This window comes from Equus asinus, chromosome 2 (assembly GCF_041296235.1).
Source record: "Equus asinus isolate D_3611 breed Donkey chromosome 2, EquAss-T2T_v2, whole genome shotgun sequence".
In the NCBI taxonomy this organism is placed as follows: Eukaryota; Metazoa; Chordata; class Mammalia; order Perissodactyla; family Equidae; genus Equus; species Equus asinus.
In genome coordinates, this window is record NC_091791.1 from 45,144,560 (window position 1) to 45,170,360 (window position 25,801).

At 35.1% G+C, this 25,801-nt stretch overlaps 1 protein-coding gene across 5 annotated transcripts in view; it reads right to left on the minus strand.

The window, feature by feature from the left end:
* PCDH15 (protocadherin related 15) overlaps nt 1-25,801 on the minus strand; it is a 1,592,394-nt gene that overhangs the window by 314,500 nt on the left and 1,252,093 nt on the right. For all 5 annotated transcript variants that reach the window (XM_070487986.1, XM_070487962.1, XM_070487971.1 and 2 more), the window contains 2 exons: nt 25,352-25,460; nt 7,161-7,273 (listed from right to left, as the gene is read on the minus strand). In XM_070487986.1, the coding sequence (XP_070344087.1) occupies nt 7,161-7,273; nt 25,352-25,460 (222 nt within the window). The remainder of the gene's footprint in view (nt 1-7,160; nt 7,274-25,351; nt 25,461-25,801) is intronic.

Sequence of the window (25,801 nt, forward strand, 5' to 3'; positions counted from 1 at the left end):
TTTATTCCCTCCTTCTTGACCCTACTTATAAAGTCATATTACCTTAAAACTTATAGGAGCTTCTCTTATTTAAACTTTAATACTCTAAAAATTAAAGAATGCATAGAGTTTGACAGCAACTCTATTTCTGACAGTTACTAAAAATATTTGAGAATTTACAAAACCATACAAAAATTTATCAGATAAAATACAAAGAATTGTTTTTATACTATATAACTGATTTGTTTGTAATGTCATAAATACACCAAAAGAGTATAGTCTTGGTTGGAAATAAATACCTTTTCTGTTTGACAAAAAGAAAAGATATCTTCACTAGACAGAATATAGACAACATGTTCCCAAAAAGGGTTTATATTATAATGACAAAATAACATTGACACACTTCCCACCTAGGGAATATTTTTAATAAAATACAGTGTATTTTTTCTTCACTTGAAGTAAGAATATGTCCATTCTGTTTATAATTTATTGTAATGAAAACATGAATTCTCAAAGCTCTTGTATCCCTTTCAATAATAAAAATCTTTCTCATTGCTTAGAGTTTGAGATATGAATGGACACTAGAATGACTAAAGCAATTTTGAATGATTTAAGGAAGAAAAATCCAGTAGCTCTGGGGAAGACCACAGATTTAGAAAACTCCTGCTAATCATAGATAGGTCAGCCTATTTGGTTGCTGCTTTTAATATGGCAATTATCTTGGCTATCAATAGCAAAGCCAGCCAGAAACAAAATTATAAGAGTGATGAAGTAGTAACTTCTTTCTGGAATGCTTCTAACTTATGATTTATTCCCCTATTTTGCCCTGCTTGTCATCTCCCCAACCAGCAAAGCTGTCTTGGCCTATGTTGGGTTCTGATCTCGTTCTCACAGAGTTTTCTCTCAACCAGGAGAAAACTCCATGAGAGTGCCTTATGTGAATTGGTTGACTGAAATAGTCCATCCTGGAATATTTGAATTTCAGAAAATCATCAATACTCCCAAAAAATCAATCTTCAGAATCTAGAAGGTGGTGAGAGTGAGAGTTTAAGTTTTCTCCTGTGTACCAAGCTCTTCTTGGGAAAAAAAAAAAAAAAAAAAACAGTGAGTAGACCTCTCTAGCTTAAAAGTTTTAGATACATCCTTTTAGTTTTAGTTTGTCATGCTACAATCAAGAAGCTTATGAAGGAAGATAACTTGGGAACAATGATGCAGGAGGGCTAAGGGAGTTGATGTGTGAAGGGTGTGTAGTAGGAAGACGCAGCCAGGACTGCTCAGAAAGTGGCTCTCATTTGAACATTTTACAACATTTGGACTTTCTGTGCACTCTCACAATGACCTTTGCAGACAAGAGGGCCTTGCCAAAATCAAGGTACTGTGACAAGAATGGATAATTCGTCTCCCAAGCAGTTGCAGGTCACCTTGTGAAGAAGGAAAGAGGCCAAGTAAAATATCACCTCTGTGTGTCTTTTGTCACCTCCCTCATTTGGATAGCCACTATGTCAACTGCTAATTTCTATTTCTGTTCTGACTAACCCATCTGGGTGAACACAACATGAAATAAGAGGACACCATAGATTCTTTCTTGTTTTAATTTCTGTAATCAGCATACTACTCAATTAATCCAGCTTAGTACTTAGAACTTTTAGAAATGTGGACTACCAGGAGGAAATAAAAGGATATCGTGTTCTTTTTGAGAAAAAAGAATAATGTTTTATGTGGCAACCTACCAAATTTTTTAAAAAATGGAATACAAAATTAAAAATAAAAGATGAACATTGGGCAAATGTGTCAAACATGTCAACGGATTTCTGAAAGTGTATTATTTTTAAGAAATCCATGGAGGGATTGCTATTTCATTACTAATAGGAACTAATGCCTGAAGTTTCTGTAGGATAATTCTCTTTAAAATGTATAAACGACTTTCACTCTTAATGGGCTCAAACTTCCTCACCTTAGACATCGTGCTATTGCGCCAGGGGAAACAAGCTTATTCTTTACTGATCTGCTGAACTAAGATGTAGGGTATGAGTGTGTTTCATTCTTTCAACAAGAATCCAGAAGAATAGGGAGAGGAGCACATGGCTAGAATATTTCCATAATTATGAAAGTATGTCATCCATAGCATTTGTCTTGTTTCCTGTGGCTGGACAACATCAGCTCTGATTTTTTGGTTTTTTTTCTTCTCCTAACCCTGGCTCACTGAAGACTTCTGTTCAATCTTTCCCAAAAAGAATCTCCATGCCTTTATTCTTTCCTCTTTGTTTCTCTTTTTTGATAAACTGATGATACACTACAGCAGAAAGAATAGTAACTTATTCTTCACAATCTGCTTAACAGATTTAATGAATTTTGATAGTTCTTTCATTTTCATGGGAGATGCCATTCTTTTTATTTTGAGAAGTGATGACTGATCGTCTGTGACTTGCTACCCAATCTGTCTGCTCCTGACACCTGTGATTTTTAAAATTGACAAAGTTCTCTGTTGGAAATTCATGTAGGGGGCAAATTGTCAAGTGGCTTGGAGGCAATACAGAGCAGCGTGATCTATTTTTTTTGTTTTAGCAATACTCTGTTAGCAATTGGGGAGATGGGCAGGATGTAAGGAGAAGGGGTTAAGCTTTGAGAGATCATGGTGTGAGATGGTGGGTCATGAGGATGAGAACTAGAGAATTGCAGTGGGCATGGAGAGTTGGGGAGATATTCAAGAGAAATTCCAGAGGTATCTGGATAGGACTTGAAAAGTGACTGAATGGGGACCTATGGGACCAGGCACATAAGAGGAAATGGGTTCCCAGCTTGGGTGACAGGGTGATTGTAATACTACTAATCGAAAAAAAGAAGTCTTGGCATTTTAAAAGGATGTATATAGTTTACTACAATCTTGATTTGGCACAATTGCATAATACTGGGAGTAGTTATCCAGACAGTAATTGGAAATATGGATGTAGAAATCAGAAGGAAAATAAGTCCAAAAGCATGGTTTCGATATTTGTGATGTTCTCGAAACAGAGCCTTCATACATTTCTGTCTCCTTAACACCAAGCAATATGTCAGGCACTTAATAAGAAGTGAGAAAGGATTTGGCAAAGTGAAAACTAGCCAATGCCATATGCCTTAAAAACAGTGAGTCTGAGTTTTCTATTGAATCTCCATGATGTAAAGGATAATTGATACCATTATTCAAATAGAGGCAAAACATTTTCTAGGGTTGAGGTATTAGAAATTCACGTGTATGGTCAAAGGTTACAGTGGCTGTTCTCCTAGGCTTCAGACATTCTCGGATGCTGTGGTCCTCTGGCTCTCAATCACTAAAGCAAAGCAACTTGCCAGGAGAACTGGCACACCAGCACTAATACTTAAGCTCACCAGTCCCAATTCTGTGGCTCATTTTCTGTGTTAAAAATATATCTTTTCTTTAGAAGGTTTTTTTTAATACAGTCATAAATAGTTTTAAACTATGCCTTAACGTGGGTCTGGACTTTCTTCCAGGGGTTGAATTTATTTGAGAAGATCATTGCATCATAATTCTGGATAGAGACACAAGATAAAATTATATCAAATACATACACCTTTATAGGTATGTATTTAAATATGGTGAATATGTAGGTACCAAAATCCAGCAGCCTTAAAAGATTTATTGTGCCCAGGAGAAAACCATTACAACAAATATTTATTGAACATCTTCTGTGCACTGTTTATGGACAGGGAAAAGACCTTGGGCCACAATATAAAGAAATATGTTACAATCTGCCCTTCTGTAAAGGTCAGGAGAAAATAAACAGGGTAATTCAATATAGGGTAATCAGAGCCACTACAGAGACAAGCAGGATGCAAGGAGGGGCTTCCAACCAGTGGCCATGCCTTTCCAGAGGAGTTTCTTCTTAGCACATGAGGCATCAATGTGAATTACTGAAGCATCAATGTGAATTAGACTGTTCATAAGAAAAGGGAGTGGTTCAGGAAAAAGGACAGCATGGGCAAATGCCCGGAGGCTAGAAAGAACATGGTGAGTTTAGGGCACTGCAAGTGGTTCAGTATGGCAGGCTGCAAGACAGTAAAGGTAGGTCAATGAGTAACAACAGGAAAATTAGAGAGATCATGATTCAATGATGTCTGTGACGTCATTGTGACCCTTGCTACTAGTTGTTAATCAAGGGGAATTAGAAAAAAAACACAATTACGCTTAGCAACTGAGAGACAGTGAATTATTAATAATTTATCCATTTAAACTTTGTATAGATGCTCAGAGTGTAAATATGCCAACTAATAATCTTTTTAAAAATACTGCATTCATAATAATGAAGGTGAATTTTCTGGGTTTTGTTATAGACACTCCATGCATGAACTAATTCATTATTATCCAGAATCTAAAATGTGCTTTCTTATTTCTAGCTCATAGTTGTTTTTTGCTTTATAACTGTGGTTATCACATAACTTTACATCCAAACTAGGATATTTTTGAGAGTGGAAGAGGTATTGTGAATAATTATACAAGGACAACAGGCATACAAATGAACTGCCCTGGACAAATAAAACAAATGAGTCTTATTCAAAATGTATATTTCATTCTAAAGTATGCTTAAATGATTGCAATTATTTAAAATTTGGAATAGTGTTTTGAAATGGAACATCCTTTTCTCTTTTAATTGAAAATGTTTTAATCCTTTAATATTCTAAAGTTAGTGAACTACTCCATTTTGTCTTCCTAGTTCCACCTTTACATTTTTGTCAGTGTATTGAATAAATCGCTGTCAGAAAGAAATGGCATGAAGATGAGAAGTCTCTAACTCGTGGCACTCACCAGTTGGTCAATGTGCATCTAGCTTTTTGAAGCAGGTCTTCTTCAAAGTCTAGGAGAAGATACTTCATTTTATGTTATTTTTCCTTAGCTTCCATAACAGAAATTGGGATCAAGTCTAATGAAAACTTTCACAGTCATTGAAAAATGAAACATTATTAAAATCAGAAAAAGGGAAGAAGTTGAAAGACTTAGTACAGAGGAGAACTGTGAGATTGTAGCATTTCACTGGATCCCTACACAAAGCCACAATACTCAGCTTTCTTCAAGCAGGTGGCACATTATTATTCTTACAGATTGATGCCGTTGCTTATTATCCCCTTGACTGAACACCAAACACAGTAATTTGAATCTAATAATGCCTGTAAAAACTTCCATTAATAATATAAAATGGTATTAAAACACAAAAAAATGATCTGTGTCTTGTGTTTTGTTTCTATAATTGATGGACTAAGTTTCACTGTAACCAGGTACACCAGGACAACTGACTTTGATAATAAAGAAAAATAATTGATTTCAGGTTTCATATGAGGCAGTTTGGAAACAGCGCTTTGTTGAGTTTCTTAACTCCTGCAGAGAGCAGCACCATGGGGCTCCAGGTAGACCGACAGCAGACAATGGATAAACATTTTTGAGTTTTATATAGTCCCCTGATAATTAAAATGAAATAGTCAATGAAAGAAGATGAATCTTGTGCCTGACCATTGGTGAAGGAGTCTTTCTTTGTTGAATGACTCCCAGACCCCTAATGAATGAAATCCAAGGAAATTTCAATGTCACAAAAGGCTCTCTCCATGGTCTGGCTCTATACCTGATTTCCCCGTTAACTACTGGTAGCCTGCTCCCTCATGCCTCCAAGCTTTTACCTCTGCTCTTCCTCTCGTTCAAATATATTCCCCACTTTTATTCATTGTCCAAACCCTTCCAATATGGCAACATTTAGTTTGGAGTAGTCTCCAGAAAATCTTTCCTGAGTCCCCAGATTAATTTAAACGTCCCTATTCTATGCTTCCTTAGAACTTTTCACGTTTCTTCCTGTTAGCAGTTGATGTGTTATATTTGATTTATCAACTAATATGACTTCTAGACTACAAGTTCTCCAAGAACAAAAGACCACTAAATAAACACTGAATCCAGAATGTATAATATAATTGGTGCTAACAAAATATGTCCTAATTTGATCTAAAATTAAATGCATCTACATATTATTGTCTGAAGTTGCGCTGGCAGATAGTTAAACCAGACAACCATTTCTAAGCAACTGAATCATGATGAAGTGAAAAGACTATGCCTTTAGCTTAGGTAAACCTAAATTTGAGTCTCAATTCTGCTGCTTATTAGTGATGTAATTGTGAGCCAATCACATATTCTATTTGCGTGTTAGTTTCAACATTTTCACCAATGAGCATACCACTAAGGTTGTGGCTATAATTCAATGAAAAATGTATATAAAACACCTTGCACAATGTACATCTCAGTGAGCTTCTCTATTTTATTTCCTTTTCCTTTAGCACTCTGATATTTTAAAAGAATGCCATAGGCCTGCTTTTTTATAGCTATTTCTTTTGTTTGTGAAGATATGAAAAAGTCATACAATACACACAGCATTTACTTTGTGTCCTTGCTTTTTTATGTCAATTCTTTTACTTAGAATTCCCTTCTTCCGGCCCCCATCTCTATGTGATAAATTCCTACACTTCCTTCACTGCCTAGTTCAAATCTTACTTTCTCAATAAAGTCTGTTAGAATGAAGTGACAGATCATCTGAGTTTCCAAAGTACCTTTTAAATGATTTCATTTTAATCTATTAGACATTATTAAACCAACATTGTAATGACCAATGGATTCTCCTAGCTTTGAAAATTTTTCCAGTCTAGGATCATCTTTCAAAATAAAGAAAATAATGAGACATACGTTAAAAAATTTCCAGACAAGTGATATCATTTCTTTTTATGTTAGAGCAACAACATTTAAAAAATAATACATGATTAAAATAAAAAAGTATAAATCCATGCACATTTTAAATATATTCACTGGTTAAGCTTTTGTGGTCAAAAATTAATTCCTTTTATTAAAAAAATTAATGTTAGAATATGTAAAAAAAGCATAGTATATAGAATTACATAATTTGACCATGGCATCTGTTACATATAAGAATATACTGTTTTTAAATTGCATCATAATATAAAAAGTTGCTTTGAAGAAAAGTGACACAATGTATTAAAACTGATGCACTTCACTTTTTTTAATGAAAAATTGACGAATTGCCATCCAAATTAATTTTAATTTTTATAAGATAAAAGTGCCTACAGTAGCCTCTAAAGATTTGTTTGATTAGTAGATTATAAACACAAGGAAATAAGAAATTAGTTTAATTTACCTTAATAACCAAATCAAATTTCTGGTGAAAGTCTCTGTTTACGGGCTCCAGGAGACTAAGTTCTGCAGTCCTGGGATGCATGTGGAAAAATCGTGGGTAATCTTCAGGAGTCCCTGAAAGACATTAAGATTTCAGCACATAATTGAGAACAATAAGTAATATGTGTATCTGCTCTATCTATTTCCCTTCATTAACTGAGGAACAAAATCACAGTTTCATTAGTAAATTAAGTTTCAAAATTATGCAGTCTAGGGAAAGCAGAGGCAAATGTGGTATATAATTAATTTGCTTATGGGTAAGAGGATGGAAAATATTTCTTGTTTGGTTGATTTTCCAAATATCATTTATTAAGAGAGCTCTTTAATTAATTTGAAACTTCATCACATGAAAAGAGATATTAAGGGTAAAGAGAGCAAATTTTGAATTATAAAATTATATTTTAATCATGCATAAATCTTAATTATAGCTTGCATGGTCTTTCAACATATTTTCCAATAAACAATGACCAGTAATTTGTACAAAATATCAAGATGATTGGAAATTAAAATGAGCATATTCTGTTCCAGCTTGGCAAATATTTTTCTTATGATAAATTTCCAGCTACTTACATCAATCATATTAAATAAAAATATTTTGATGATACTCTTAATGTCTGGGGAGGATAGACCCTAAATACAGGCGTTTTAGTGGGTTGAAATACATTTCTTCTTGCAAAAATTTCCTCCAATTGTATCATCTTCCTTTGTTTATTGCAACATTCTTTTTCCCACAGTGAAGAAACAGTAGAAGTCATATCATATAACTGTAGAGTATATGCATTTGGCAAACAATAACCATAAGAATAAAATAATATGGCTTCCAATTATGGAAGCCAACTGTGTGCTAAATGCTTTATATAAGTAATCATCAATCATCAATAACTACCATTCCCATTTTACAGAGGAAGTATTGTGAGTTTTGGGAGATTAAATGATTTGTCCAAGGTCGAGAAGACAATGTAAGACAGAGCTCACATTCAAATCCTAGTTGCCAGAAGTCAAACACATCCAAAAATGGGTTAATTGCTACTACTTTTTTGCTTCAACTCTGAGACTAGAAGGGAAATTCCCCTGGGCATTACATGGGACAAAAAAAAAAAAAAAAAAAAAAAAACCCCAAAATTGTGCACCAGTAAAACAGACTTGAAAATCCAGAAACAGTCAAAATTGCACATGAAAATTTGGCATATGATAAAGGAGTTATCTCAAAACAGTAGGAGAAAATGGGTTTTTGAATAGGAGCTTTTACTAAATAGGAGAGTCATACAGAAAATAATAAAATTGTATCCATTCTTTATACAGTACATTAGAGTAAATGCCACATGGAGAAGATATTCATGGATAATAAACAGTAAAACAATGCAGGGGCTAGTAATAGATGAAAACGTGAATGAATTATACTCTAATGTGTGAGCGAGCATATTTTTCCTAATTATGGCTCAAAATCAAGAAGCAATAAGGAAAAAGAGAGATAAATTTGATGACATTACAAAACTGCATGGCAAGACACAATAAACAAAGTAAAACCATAAAGAACAAACTAGGGAAAATATTTGCAATTTATATCAGACATAAAGGTTCCTATTCCTAACATATGGGGATTTACAAATTAGAAAAGAAAAAATTGAGCAATACATTAAAAAATGTTCAGGTTGGACCAGCCCCGTGGCCAAGTGTTTAAGTTTGTACACTCTGCTTTGGAGGGTCAGGATTTCACTGGTTCGGATCCTGGGTGCAGACATGGCACCACTCACCAGGCCATGTGGAGTTAGTGTCCCACATAGTACAACCAGAGGAACTCACAACTGGAATATACAACTATGTACTGGGGGCTTTGGAGAGAAGAAGAAAAAAAAGGTTCAGGCTAAAGAATGAATAGATAGTTCACAGAAAGAGAAAGGCGAATGACTCTTGACCATATACGAAGACAGCCTTTATATGTAAGAAGAAAAATTCAAATTAAAACCACACTGTGATTCAATTTCTCTCTTTTTAGATTAGCACTGGTCCAAGGCAGACACCATACTCTATTGGTGAGCCTGTTAGAGAACATGTACTTCCAGACATTGCTGGCATTATTAAAGGAGTGTTATAAATCCCATTATGGGGAGTTAGGCATAAGATATCAAAATCATATGAGTATTGGGGGATTCTGGTGACGTGGCAGAGTAGGAAGCACCAGGAATCTATGTCTACCTAGACAACAATTATATTGGCAAAATCTGTTTGCTGTAACTATTTTGGAACTCTGGAGTCTACCAAAGTCTTGCAACTTCATAGGAAGTGTTGGACAATAAACTGTGATTAATTTCAGTCAATTATAGCTCTTAGCACAGTAGCAACTACTCATACTCCACCCCTCAGCCCTTTGGCAGGTAGCTGTGCACATGTTCCTAGAGCAGCTTGCACACTATTTGTGTGAGCCTGGGTGGGTCAAAAGGACTCTGCCCTCCAAATATCAGATATCTGTGCTCTGATGGGTGATTGCTGCTTTTGATTACAGAGGTACAGGCAGCCATTGTTGTTGTGCCTCCCCTATTGTTGCAAGCCCCTTCCCCTAGGCTGAAGTAACTGCCAAGGAATTGAAAGGACCAGCACCCTTTCCCCACTTTCATTTTTCTCCTTTTTTTCTTTTTGGAAGCCAGACATTAAAGACTAGGACATTCAAAAGCAACTATATATATATATATATATATATATATATATATATATATATATATATATTTGCAATCTACATCAAAGATGTAAACTGTATCTAAATTATATTTATATATAAATATATATATATAGTTACAAATATATATACATGGGGGAAATTAGAAAGCATGACTAGGGAAAGGTATAGACTCAGAAAACACTTGAGAAGACCTTAAGTTTAGACTTCAGACTAATCCTCAGCACAGAGATAGACTACAACAGTAAGCAAAAATAAAAATAAACAAAAAAAACCCCCCAGGAAAACCTGAGAAAGTGGGGGAATCTGATTTCCAGAGTTCCCTCATTATTAGATTCAGATGTCCAATTTTCAATTAAAAAACACACAAGCTGCAAAAAGAAAGAGGAAAGTATGGCATTCCAAGGGGGAAAAAAAAATCAACAGAAACTGACCCTGAAAAACACCTGATGGATGACCTACTAGACAAAGACTTTAAAACAACTGTCTTAAAGATGCTTAAAGAACTAAAGCAAGATGTAGAGAAAACTAAGAAAATGATGTATGAACAAAATGAAAATATCAATAAAGAGATATGAAATCTAAAAAGAAACCATAAAGAAATTCTGGAGCTGAAAAGTAGAATAACTGAAATGAAAAATTCACTACAGAGGTTCAAAGGCAGATTTGAGCATGCAGAAGACTCAACGAACATGGAGAGAAGGCAATAAAATTATTGAGTCTGAGGAACAGAAAAGGGATTGAAAAAAGTGAATATCCCCTAATGTATCTGTGGAACACTATCAAGCTGACCAACATACACATTGTGAGAGTCCCAGATGGAGAAGAGATAGAGAAAGGGGAAGAGAGAATACTTGAATAAATAATGGCTGAAAACTTCCCAAGTCTGATGAAAGACATAAATATATACATCCAAGAAGCTCAATGAAATCCAGGTAAGATGCATTCAAAGAGATTCTCATAAATACCCATTATAATCAGACTCAAAAGACAAACACAAAGAGAGAATCTTGAAAGCAGCCAGAGTAAATTGACCCATAACATACAAGGAATCCTCAATAATATTAATAGCGTATCTCTTATCAGAAACTTTGGAGGTCAGAAGGCAATGAGCCAATATATTCAATGCACTGAAAGAAAATATCTGTCAAAAAAGAATCTTATATCTGGCAAAACTGTCCTTCAAAAGTGGTAGAGAAATTAAGACATTCCAGGATAAACAAAAGCTAAGAGAATTTGTTATCACTAGACCTGTCCTGCAAGAAATGCTTAAGGGAGTCCTGCAGATTGAAATGACAGGATACTAGACCGGAACTCAAAGCAGGAGGAAGAAATAATGATCTCAGTAAAGGTAAATACAATGGCAATTATAAAGGGTAGTGTTATAGTAACAGCAGTTTGTACTCCACTTTGTGTTTTTCTACATAATTTAAGAGACTAATGCATTTAAAAGAATTATTAGTTTATATTTTCAGGCATGCAATGTATAAACATATAGTTTTGTGACATCAGCAACTGAAATGGGTGGGATTTGAGTTGTAAATGAGTAGAGTTTTTTTTTTAAGCTGATGTAAATTAAATATTTCACTGCAAAAGAGCAAACACAAAAGAAGGTAGTAATGCAGGAAATGAGGAATAAAAAGCTATAAGACATATTGAAAACAAATAGCAATGTGATGGAAGTAAGTCCCTCCTTGTCAATAATTACTTTAAGTGTAAATGGATTAAACTTTACAATCAAAGACAGAGACTGGCAAAATGGATAGAAAATGTGATCCAACCATATGCTTCTACAACACTCACTTTACATCTAAAGACATGAATAGATTGAAAGTGAAAGGCTAACATATACTACAATATGGAGGAAACTTGAGGACATTATGCTAAGTGAAATAAGCCAGTCATAAGAAGACAAATACTACATGATTTCACTTATATGCAGTACTTAGAGCAGTCAAAATCACAGAAACAGAAAATAGAATGGTGGTTGCCAGAGGTTGTGGGAAAGGGCAGGGGGTGCAGGGGAATTATTGTTTAATGGTTAGACAATTTTAGCTTTATAAGGTAAAAAAGAGTTCTGGATCCAACAATATGAATGTATTTAATACCACTGAACTGTACACTTAAAAATGGTTAATATGGTAAATTTTACATTATGTATATTTTACTACAATAGAAAAATTGGGAAAAATCATATTAGAATTTACTTTTTGACCAAGAAATCCCTCTACTAGGAAATTTTCACTTTATAATAATAAAAAATAAGCAATCTGTTACAGGAGAGCATAGCAACATTATTGCAAGGCTTTAAGCTTAGCAAGAACAAATTACAAAATGGGTGACTGAGAAATATGCAACTTCCTGATTCTCATAAATTACTGTGTTAGATTGTTTGTACTTTGGAATCAAAGGCCGAAAGGTAGTTTCTTATCAAACATGAAGGCAAGGGGCTTAAGAATGCTGGGCCCTTGCAGGAATGGAACGTCATCTGCGCAACTTGCCAGATTGTTTGTTCCCAGGATACTTCCTCAGAGAATGGCCTTGTGTAGGGCCGGGGTACATTGAAGGGGGGAAGACTAGAACTGCTGAGCTTTGACTTGCATATTCCTGCTGGCATGAGTTCCTGCTATGCTTGTACTTCTTGGCCTGCAAATAAATACGTGGCAATCAGAGGGATGTCACCTCAGTCCTAGAGGCTGATGGTCGCCTATCCCATTAAATAATATAGAGTGTGTTGTGTCTATTATATAGATGTGTTCTGTATATTAATTCCATCTGCCCCTTCAGCTGGCTGCCTAGGTGGTCTCGGCATCAGCCATCACCGTAATATAGATCAATAGTGGTCTGGTTCAATAAATGGTGACACATCTGCAGTGGATGATAATTCAATTGTGAAAATGAATGATGACTATCTTTGCCCATTACTATAGAGTGATCTTTAGACATATCAAATGAAAAAGCAATTTGAAGAAAAGGACATATAGTATGCAAACTTGTAAAAAAAGAGGATATACACACACACAAAAATATAAAAGAACATATACAAGAATATTAGAAAAACAAAGGTAAACCATAACATTAAAAAATTGTTGCAAAAAGAAAGAGGCCGGCCTCATAGCCCAGCAGTTAAGTTCATGCACTCCGCTTCAGCAGCCCAGAGTTTTACCAGTTCAGATCCTCGGTGTGGACCTAGCATCACCCATCAAGCCATACTCAGACAGCATCCCACATAGCAGAGCCAGAAGGACCTACAACTAGAATATACAACTATGTACTGGGAGGCTTTGGGGAGAAGAAGAAGAAAAAAAGAAATAAGATTGGCAACAGATGTTAGCTCAGGGCCAATCTTTAAAAAAAAAAAAATTTGCTACATATGACAGTGAGAGAAAAGGAGTAAGTTAAGGGAATAGGCATTGAAACTAAATTTAATTAACTATACCACTATGTTTTTATTTTGGAGCCATATAAATGTATCATTATGAGACATTAAATTTAAAGACATCTGAAAAAATAAAATAAATCAATATAAATGTTTATTTAGTTGGTGACATAAATGCAAACTGAAAAGAACTATCTCAGATACCTTTAAAAGATAGTAACTAGACATCGCATCCTTAGTGTAATATACCTTTAGAACAATAGAAATTACAAAAAAAGTATTAAACTGTCTATAATAATCATAGTGTTGGTGTTGTTATTCTATGATTATTATGGGAGCATTCTGCACTAAATGAAATGAGTAATTCTGTGGTATCCTAATTCTATCATTCTCAATATTGAAAACTGGATTTGTGTCATAGAATACTGGATTGGCAAAGAAATTTAGGAAAACATATGGCTATTCCTCAAATTTTGACATCATGGACATGTAAAAATATATGATCAGTCTTAATCAAATGTTATTGATGAATACACCTATAATTTCCTTTGGGAGAACAAAAGCAATTATAACATACAACTTATCTCCACGCAATTTCAGTGAAAACCTTCGAGTGACTCCTGAATGTTAAATCTCGTGTAGAAGTCAAGTTATGACTGAAGTACAAAAATGTTTCCCAAGAACAAAGTACATGTCTAAGTTCAAGGACTGTACAGATTCACTTAATTTTCTCATTTAGATAATGTGATATTTATTCCATTTAGCGAAGCTACTTTTAATTCATCTAAAAATGTTGCTTCTTCCACAATACCTCCAAAGCTCTGGGTTTTCCCCATCTAGTTCTTGTCTTCATTTTAATCTCAGGGATAATTGTTTTAAAATTCTGCTTCTCTGATATTCAACTCATCTGCTATCCCTCACATAACTAAAGTTTTGTCAAAATTTTTTATTTTAACCATGTTTCCTTTATGCTTTAAAAGTACATTTTTTGTAGCAAATTATCCCTAGGTTCAAATCTATATGATAGATACCACCTCTAATTTATTATTCTCTTCCATTTGTTTTAAATTTATCATTTTGCCCTTAGCTATTGAATTTTCTTTTATAATTCTAACTGAAAACAGTAAACCCCTTTTGTCCCAATTCCACATTTTCCAAATCACCTCAGTTCTAAATCCATTCCTTTTGCAAACTACCTTTTAAGCTATTTCTGATGAATAATAAACTCCATTTTCTTATCCAAAATATTGCTAATAACTCTATAATCCCCCCTCCAAAAAAAATTACCAAATTCCCCTCTTCTTGTCTCTCAAGAAAACCAAATTAATATATTAGTAGCCAATTTCTCAACTTGGGAAAATTCTACAAAGATTTGCCTGGGTTGTTATTCTTATGCAGTTTTATCGCAGTGCTTCTATGAGTGTAGTTCTTGGCCCATCTGCATCAGAAAGACCAAGATCTTAGCCCAGATCTTCTGAATCACAATCTCTGAAAAGGAAGGTCAGGAATGGACACTTTGGATAATCTCAGGTGATTTGAAGGTTTGAGAAGCACCACTTTAGGGTATATGAAGCGTTCATATCTGTTTTTGTTGTTGTTTTTTGCTGAGGAAGATTCACCCTGAGCTAAACATCTGTTACCAATCTTCCTCTTTTTGTATGTGAGCCACCACCACAGCATGGCCACTGAAGAGTTGTGTGGGTCCATGCCCAGGAACTCAACATGGGCTGCCGAACTTAACCACTAGGCCACCAGGGCTGGCCCCATATCTATTTTGCAGACATAAGAGCAAGTACAAAAACCAGAAACTGAATTTTTGCTAATGGTGCCACATTTTTCTGACTATGCAGGTTCAAATCCCCAAATTCCTTTCAAACAATTCTCCATACATTGTTCAAGTGATTCTTCCCTTCGTCATTGTCATTCTCTGCTATGCTTTTTTGTTTGTATGGTCCTACTCTCTTTCCTTATTCAGAGCCTTTTCCTTTCATACTTGTACCACTGTGATAGCCTCCTAAATTTTCTGACATTTCATTCACTTATAATCAGTGAAGTAAATTTCCTAGAATGCCACTTCAATTTCCCAGTATCTAGATAAAATTTTACATAGTGTTTACTGACATGATCCCCAAGGTGGGATTGAGGGAAAAACATGCCAAATTTCTATTTTTTATTTAGTAGTGCAATTTACATACAATAAAATGCACAGATAAGTTTCAATGTTTTTGGACAATTGTATAGACCCATGTAATCACCACCCCTATTAAAACTTTAATTTTAGATTTATTTTACCTCCCAAAAATACAAAAACAAGCTTAATGAATATTTAAATTCAGACTGACACTTGCTGTTCTTGGTATGTTTGTAGGGACATAGGCGAGGAGTCCAGAAGGAAGCATGGCAGTTACCGTACAGTGTGGCAGGTTTAATAGAAGCCCTCTCTCTTGTCTCTTCTCTTTCACCACACTGCTGTGGATTTTGGTTTTCATTTGGCCAGTTAAAGTGACTGTTGTTTTGTAGTATTCATTTTTCACCAAACTAATATTCACAAAAATGAGTGAATAGCTTAAAAATATTTCTTCAAATGAACCTGAGATTAAGATAATGCTTATGATGCATGCAAAAGTGAACACCAAAAAGGGACGAGACACTCACTTCCCGTGCTCCTAGCATAAGGGCTTAATCAGTCTGTTATTAGGTCAAACCATGAAGATCCAAGCAGACCTGAAATAGAGTCAGACTGACCATTTTTTAACAATTAATAGAATTATTTGAAATGTGGACTTATATTCTATATAATTAAAAATAATCAGGGCTCCATGCAATTATTAAGTATGGACATTTTAACTAATGATAATAATCTTTATTGAATAATTTTTAAATAGTAGAGGGTTCACTCAAACACATTTTTTCCTCCCCCCGAGGGCTTTATTTTTTTAAGGTGCACTTTTTTTTGGTGAGGAAGATTGGCCCTGAGCTAACATCTGTTGCCAATCTTCCTCTTTTTTTTTTTTTTTACCTCTCTCCAAAGCACCAGTACCTAATTGTATATCCTAGTTGTAACTCATTCTAGTTCTTCCATGTGGGATGCTGCCATAGCATGGCTTGACGAGCAGTGTGTATGTCTGCGCCTGGGGTACAAACTGGTGAACCCTGGGTCACTAAAGCAGAGCATGCAAACTTAAGCACTCAGCCGTGGGGCTGGCCTCCTCAAACATACTTTTAACTCATGGGATGAGAGATCAAAAAAGTTATGTCTTCAATTTAAAATGCAACTGTCTTCCGCTAACATACACATGAATTACTGGCAGTAAATCAGAGATAGCTACAGATGTTTTTGTTTCCCATTAAGAAGCAGAGTCTACTTTCCCTCTCCCTGAATCTTGTGCTGGCTTTGACCAATAGATGATAATGGAAATGAAACTGTTCCAGTTCTGGGACAAATCTTTGAGAAAACTGGTAGCTTTCAGTTTTACACTCTTAGCAGCCAACAACCAATGCTGTAAATCAGGTAAGGCCAGTGGAGAGAAGGGATGAGTAATCAACTTGGATGTCTATTCCTGTCTACTCCCAGCTGAACATAGATATTTGAAGAAACTCAACTATACCACATAAAGCAGAAGAATTGCCCAGTTGATCCCAATCAACCCACAGAAATATGAGAAATAATAAATAATTGCCATTTTAGATCACTAATCTTTTGTGTGGTTTGTTGCACAGCAACAAACATCTAAAATACTACCCACTGTCTCTACAACTTCATGTTTCGACGTTTCGACAAATTTTGGTTAATTTCCACAAAGTTACACTCTGACTTTGTTATCTTTCCCACTGGCTGTGATGTGCTAATGACTGGAGCAACATAGTAAACCAAGAATTGGGGATGGTGAAGCCACTCCACAAACCCATGAACATAAATTTGGGGTCTGTTACTTGAGAAAGAAATAGACTTCTATTTGATTCAAGCCACTGTGTTTTGGAGGGTTCTTGTAAAAACATTTCAGCTTGTACCTTTACTAATAAATACCCTATCCATCCCATTACTACTGATAACATATTCATCTTTGAATTCAGTCTAGGCTCTCATTTTTAGGGAAATCTATTTTTCCTTATTATTCTAAGGCTTATTATTCTATACTATGTGATCCTTATGGCGGAAAAGACAAGAAGTTCAATATGATTGGAAATGAATCTTTTGGAACAATTTTCAGGGGAAGTCATAAACATATTAATGATATTGACACTCAGTAGATATGACTTGCACAGTGGAAGAAACAACCTCTGAATAATGTGTGTCATGAAATCAAACTTCTCTCAGGCCTAAAAGATAATAATGATAATAATAATAACAATAATAATAAAATACAATACCCTAGCTTCTTAGCCAGTAATAAGTTTCTGATAAAAGAAATATAGGGGTGGGCCTGATGGTGCAGCTGTTAAGTTTGCACGTTCTGCTTCTTGGCAGCCGGGGGTTCACTGGTTCTGATCCTGGGTGAGGACATGGCACCGCTTGGCAAAAAGCCATGCTGTGGTAGGTGTCCCACATATAAAGTAGAGGAAGATGGGCATGGATGTTAGCTCAGGGCCAGTCTTCCTCAGCAAAAAGTGGAGGATTCACAGTACTTAGCTCATGGCTAACCTTCCTCAAAAAGAAGAGAGAAAAATAACCCTAAAAATCCAAAGAGGAAAAGAAAAAAAGAATTTCAGAATTGGTGGAGGTTATTCAAAATTAGAATCAACATTTTGGAGACTAGAAAGGCATGAAAGAAATGCACCTAATAGACTATATGTGAGGTTACTTAATGTTTGAAAGACCAGGATGTGGAAAAGGAGGCAGTTATAAGCTGTGTAGGACCGGGAAAACAAAACAAGAAAAGAAAAAGAAAACGAAAAATCTAGATTCTCCCTTTGGTATTTATGAAATCTGATATATACAAAAGAAGGAATTTGGAGCCCAGGGCATTCCTTCTTTAATTTCAAATATACATTCAAGTCAGTATCTTCCTCACGACTTTTCCAACATCAGTAAACTATACACCTGACCATTAAAATACTAATATTTAATAATACTTATCAGAGTTAACACATATTTGTAAAAGAAAATGTAAACCCAAGATTTCTGGCTCTAGCAGCTCCATTTTTTTTTCAAAGATTGGCACCTGAGCTAACATCTGTAGCCAATCTTGTTTTTTTTTTTCCTCCTCCCTCTTCTCCCCAAAGCCACCAGGTACATAGTTGTATATTCTAGTTGTGAGTGCCTCTAGCTCTGCTATGTGGGATGCCGCCTCAGCATGACCTGATGAGCAGTGCCACGTCTGCATCCAGGATCCAAACCCATGAAACCCTGGTCCACCTAAGCCAAGTGTGGGAACTTAACCACTTGGCCAAAGAGCCAGCCCCTAAAGGCTCTATTCTTAACCAGTGTATGACACTAACTCTTTAGTTGCTAGAATATTCATAATATTATCATAATCATCAAACTTACTTTAAACAGTAAGGGAAAGTAGTTATTAATTATGCTTTAATATTTATATTTTAGTTGGTAACATACATCTTGTTTATGCGTTATATTTAATACATTTTACTTGTCACCCAGTAAGTGCTCGGGTCAGAGTACCTAGCATTACAAGATACTAATATTACAGGCTAATATTATAAGCTAAAAGTCAGTAGACCTTTTTACATTATTAGAAGTAAATAGATATTCTATCATGTCTTTGTTAATGATGCTGCTGGAGCAGAGCTTGATAGCTGTTAACATAATTTTACATGAAAAAATGGCCAGACTCAATAACATAATTAAGATCAGGAAACTCATATGTGCATACTATTAAGAAGTCAACAGGTTATGCCTGTCTTCGCATTTTTGTCTCTTGCATGCATAAATTCCCTAGGGCCTCTTTGATAATCATTTCTGGATTACCTTCTCTGTCATTTGTCTACCAGACACTGATATTTCATATCCAGCATCCAACTTAACATAGATTTGATCAAGGATTCCACTAAAAGTACTCATTATCTTTATAAAAATCAAGAGAGTCACAGTTTTCCACTGGACTCTAGAGGAAAAGATGTGCTTGTTTTTTAATAGTTTTTAATTGTCTTTTGTCCTTCTCAAAATAGACAATAACCTATAATTCATAACATGCCTATGCCATAGAGTGTGCAATGATTAGAGTATGATTTAGGGAAGTTACTCATTATCCCTGCAAGGTGAAAAGATACTACAGAAATGAAAGCTGAAAATTGAAGTGATGTAATTAAGTGCTCAATGCTCCCTTTTCATTATTTAATATTTTACATTACAGTAATGTGGAACACAATCTCAAAAGATATCTGGATAAAGAATATTTTAATATAAAGGTATTCCCCTCAATTTAAGAACAAGTATTAAGATTCTGTAGGTTGAATGAATTTGACTTTAAAATGGTTGAGGAAAAGCCAACTGAGAACTCTCAAATTGACCTAGACTTTTCTTGCATAACTTTCTGTAATTCTTAACTCTCTAGATGGAAGGTCTGCTCTTGTCCTTCTATAAACAAATGCACATTATCTTGGATTTACAAGACTAGCTGCCATTTTCACATTCTCAAAAGCCACTTTTAAAGCTCAGTCATTTTTTCACAATGGCATTGTCAAGTAATTTTGAAAAGTTACTCTTTTGGAAATTATTACCGATATGAAAGCTTATCATAGGATTTTATCAATACCTCATACATTATTCTTTCCATTGAGAAACAGAATGGAGAAGAAAACTGAACACAAATTTGTCTTGAAAAATGGACAGCCTTCAAAATCAGGATCTTTACTATTAGGTTATAACAGTAAAATACATATAATAATTTCTCCTTAACTCTTAGACAAGGACCATTTTTAGCATCATGGGCTTCTGTTATATAATTATTTTGAAAAAGCAAAGATTGTTTTATGAAGAATTATTGTAAATTTATCATTTTAAAAAAATATGTACACTGCATCTTCTCCATAACGTTTAATAGACAGTAGTTAATGATGGTGAACTAATGATATATTTACAAAAGTTTTACTTGTATTTTAATGTTCCCTAGGAATCAATCATCAATTCATCCATAAACATGCAATAAACACAGTTAAGAGCTATTACTCTCATAATTTAAATAAGACACTGGAATAATTCAATGTGCCTGTATCCATAACATAAACAATTGTATGCCAAGTAGGATGATTAGCCATAAGCTGAGGGACTAGGGATGGTGGAGGTAAGACCTGATGGAAAGAATGTATTTAATCTCCAAAATTAATCCAACATCTCAATTTTCTGTTGTGTTCAAAGGAAATCACTAGCAATATTTACCTCAGAAATGGAGGAAAGGAGACCCTCCCATCCACTCTTTAACTCTCAATTTTTTCCATAATGCCCAAAGAAAAATGGTATGATAAGGAAGATCAAAGAATTTTAATAATTTTTTTTCTTATCAAGTGTGGATTTTTAAGTTTTATATTTTTCTCTCCATTAAAACATACCTGAGCCATAAAGATATTATGTGTTAATCAGTTAAACATATGCAGTTTTATAGAGGTAAAGAAATTATGGCAGCAATAAAATAGATACATAATATTAAAAAAGTAACATCAAAAGTCAGTGGAACATCTTTTAGTATTAGAAGTAAATATGTATTTTATCTTACCTGTGTTAATTAACTTAGCGCTGGAACAATGCTTGATAACTGTTAATATGATTTTCCCATACACTAGTTCAATATATCCCTACAAATTGTGAGCAAGGCTAAGTGAAACTCTAATGTCATGCATCACATGGCACTTCGATGGTTCAAAAAGGCAGAATACCACTGTCTTTCTCCTATTCTCTGGCTAAGATCTTCAAATTGGGATGGTTCTGAATGACGTATACATACTTTCTTTGTTTTTTTTACACACTTGGAAGAAAGAAATCTGGCTTTTTTTGAGCAGCACTTTGTGCATGTTGGATTACATCTTTAGTCCTCAATAACTCCATCTTAGACTTATCTTTCTGCTTTGCAGAAACTCAGGATCACCACAGATGAAAGCTTAAAGCCTTCTCAGGTGTTTTCTGAGAATATACACAGCACTATTCCTGCTATTGTCCTTCTAGATTCCTAGAAATATGTCAAAATTTTACAGAGACTCTAATCCCTAATTTTCTTTTTAAGCTTTTTGGCTAACCTACTGCTTGTCCCAACTGTTATCCACCACTTCACTCTGTGACAAAGTTAAAACACTTGCCTGCAATTGTTTTTGATAAATGCACCCCAAGAAGAATGCTTTTTGCTCTGGTTGAGATCTGAGTAGCATTTTATGTGAGCTCTTGAGGGAATCGCCAGCCAGGTCACGTGACAATTCTTTGGAAATGAGGCTTTGAAAGAGTTCCAGTTTTGTTCTGCCCCCTTCCAATGGCTGCCAAGCTACCTTGGAAATGTTAGGCTGTCATTTTTTAATGCTGCTGCTGAACAAAAGAGCAGGCAATGACACTCAGGAAAGTGAAAAATGCCACAAAGCTCAAAGAAAAGAAGTTATTATAAGATTCAGCTGTTTTTCTTGAAAAAATATTCCCTGGATTGCTGTAAGCCTTGGTCAACTCTGCAATTAATGATCAGAGTTCAGTTTGACTTTTTCACCATTTTTTTCACTGCTTTTATAGAAGGGCACATTTTCAGAGGTCCTTACTGGACTGTTGTCAATGACTTCACCTGGGATACATCCTTTAAGTACTAAAACTTTTATCTAACCTTATATCTACTATGATTTTGTCATACTGAGTATGCCAATCTTGAGAGACTTCCTTGAAGATATAACTGATTTTACTGTACTGAGAATAACAGTCTTGAGGGGCTTCCTTAACATTATAACTCAATGTTTGTGAAATCATGAGTACCCAAATAAAAATAATTCAGTCCATTTAAGTTTATGTCTGTTTGATGGAAAATTTTGGTTCACCAGAAAGTTCTATTTCGTATTTATCAGTTGAGATTTTATTGTGATCTTTTTTCCCTTCAGTATATGCTCCAACTTAAACCAAAATTTCATCCTCCTAATAGTTAGACATGAAAGGAACATTGGTCGGATTGGTTGGGCAGATCATCAGTTTTACTTACCTCCCCCCAAAAAGTCACCCCATTTGGGGATAAAGCAATTTCCATTTTAAAACAGGAGCCAATTTTGGGTTTTTTGGTTTTGCTTATACTGTGAGTATCTTTACTAGATTATCCCTGTGAATCCCAGCCCCCACAGATATGATGATATCATTTTTCAGCAAAGAAAGCCAATGGACACACCAAAGAAAATAATGGATCAAGGTGATGTAGGGTTGGCTTAGGTTGTTGGAGGTGATCAATGGCAGTGACAATAACTCCACCATTGATGATAGTGATGGTAGGACCAGTGAAGAGGTTGGCAGAAGTCCTTGGATGATCTTTTCATGTACATTAGCATCCACATCCTCGTATGTAGTAAATAGACTATCAAAAAGTGTGAGAGCAGCAGAGCTCTCCACATGATAACTGAGAAAACTACCTCTAAGGAATATATGCATTCAGAATTATTTTATTCAATTAAGGAAAACAAACAGCTCTAGCAAAGGAAATAAAGTCAGCCCCATGGAAATCCTATTTGGGGGTGGGGGTGGGAGTTGTGCTTCTATTCATACCAGACTTCTGTGACTTGGGAAACACGCTTCATTTTTCTTCCTAATGGTAATAACAACATCAATTAACATTCATTGAATGCTAACTTTTTTCCAGGCACTATTACGTATTTACATATATTAGATCAAATCCTCAAAACCCTTTTATAGAAAGGTCTATTTTGATCAACCTCACTTTAAAGAAGTGAAATCTGAGCAGAGAGGTTAACAACTTGCCTAACATTATTATGACCAGTAAGTGTTAAAGTCAGGATTTGAACATGGACAGTACAATTTCAGAGACCATACTCTCAACCTCTACAATGCTTTGTTTTCTAGAAATGTAAACACTAGGAAAGAATATCATTTTATTTAATTTAGCTAGGAAAGCAAAGTTAGCGTTAGAGGTTATATCTATCATCCTAAAGTTGGAGCTTAACATTATGATGTCTTTTTCTACTCTAATTCCTGCATTGGCTCCCCATTTCACTGAGTAAAAGACAAAGTATATCAACAGTATGCAAGACTCTAGATTTTCTGAGTCCTTCTTACATGCTCTTTCTACATCCCCCACACTTACTCCTCTCCAATGCTACTGGCCTCTTTGATGTTTCTGAAACCCACCAGGCAAGCTCAGCTTTTATTTCTGCCTAGAAACTCTTCCTTCAGACATCAACATGGCTAATTCTTTCAACTTCTGCAAGACTTTGCTCAAAACTCACCTTTTCAATGGGGCATATCCCCATCATCCTATTTAATACCGCAACTTAGACTGCAACACCCCTTCTGTACTTCCAGTCCCACTCATCCAGCTCTATTTTTCCCATAGCACTGACCACCAACTATTTATAATGAGTGCATTTCTTTATTTATTTGTTATATTAATTGTTTATTGCCTCTCTCTGCTGCCAGAAAATCAGCTCTACAAAGTGAGAAATCACCTTGCCCCACAGAGTAGGTGCTCATTTATTGAAAAAAAAGAATAAATGTAATTTTTAAAAGTGAAAGAAACTTAGGAATACCAATGGTTATCAGCCCACTCTGAGCAGCATGCTTCCCCAAGACTGTCTTTAAATTTCATCCTTTGGACTTTGCACATACTGAATCATCTATATAGATAATTTCTCTCCAGTTTTCTACCTAGAAACTCTAGTCTTTCTCTCAAAATAACTCCTCCTCAGCAATTCTCTTAGAAATTCTTAGCCTTCTTCTCCCATGAGGCCATATGATATGTGGCTTGTACTTTACTTATAGTGCTTAAAACTATATGCTTTAATTTATCTCTTGATATGTTTCTAACTATACACTCTACCCCTTCCTAACTTAGAATATTTATCTCTCATCTTTGTATCCACAGCATCTCGCACAATGATTGACATATCATCAAGCCTTAAGTTAATGAAATGAACAATGCCTATTTCCTTTTATCTATGCCAATGTCCCTCTTGACTTAAAAGAGGCTTATGCCTATGTTCATAAGAGCTTTTTAAAAATGTGATAGTCTAATCTGTGCAACTGGCTTATGATACATGTGTAGTTCTAGAGACCAAAGGCTTGAAACAGAATTACTTGAATTTTCTTTACAGACAGCATTTCTAAGTAGGATATAGTGTCATATTTTGAAATCCGTCTAATGTCTGTAGGTTGTGGTGTTGTTATGAATGTGTGCATACACACAGGCTGGAGCCATGGGGATAGGAAGGGATTGAGGATAATGTCGAGTTCCATTGAAGTTATTTTCAAGCACACTTCAAAAGCAACACCTTCTTCATTAAGAGATGTATGGTCTGTCTCGCACACATCTGTCTCTCTAGAGACTATAAACCATGCAAATCAGCAACGTCCATATTTTAGCAAAAGCAATTTGGGAAGAGTAGCATAATCAAATTCTCATCATTTTTGCTTTTGGTACAATTAGCGGTATCTGCACAAGGATGGATTAGACAGCGTCTGTGAATTTTTCAAGGAAAAATGAGCCAAGGGTATAATGTATTGTGGGCCCTTGGGCTAGTCATGATGCTTCTGGTTCTCCCATATGGCTCCAAGAGCCCTTATTTAATTCAGTCATGTATTTTCAGAATTACGTAATTACATCTAACCAATTAGAAAATACTAGTAGAGCAAACTGTAAGTTTTTCAACTGATTTTTGCATAGTTTCTTAAAGAATTCTTTCCAAGGTGATACAAAAAACACTACCGATAGGTAAATTAATATCCTATTTTTAAAGTTGTTTTGCTTCTTCAATAAAAGTTTTCCTATTTGCTCTTCTACACATTTCACTGAATCTAATTCTGAGGAAGAAAATGTCTTATTTTTTACTTTATTCATACATAAAAATAAAAATTTCCCGGAAGAAATTCTTTGCTATTAAAGATGTTACCTCTGATTCGATACAACTTTTTTCTACATGATTCTAGAGCGACAACTGAGAGTGTAAAATGTTAGCAGATACAAACCAACAAGGATGGAATAGAGGACGCCCGGCCTATCTGACGGTGGCTGAATATTCCGGTCCTGGTCAATGGCCTGGATGGGTGGAGTAACGATGATGGGGTTCAGTTCTTCCTGGAAAAGAATTCAGAGAGTTTAGTTCAGCTTCATTACTAACACCTCATGGAGAATTGGCATTCAGCTATTACAGTTTGGACAGCTAGATAACCTCTGAGCCAGTACTTAAAATCAGGTTTCAAAATTCATAATTTGTATTTTAACACCTCAGACTAGTTAACTTTGAATCTGAAGTGGGAGCAAGGTGTCCTCAAAGTCAAAACGACATGACATTGTAACTGCATACACAGAACTTTATATCAGAAATTTCTCCTAAAAGGAAAGCAAAGAAGAAAGATATCAATAAATTTTAGAAGAAAGATATCAATAAATGTTGAATCTTCTCTAGATGATTTAAT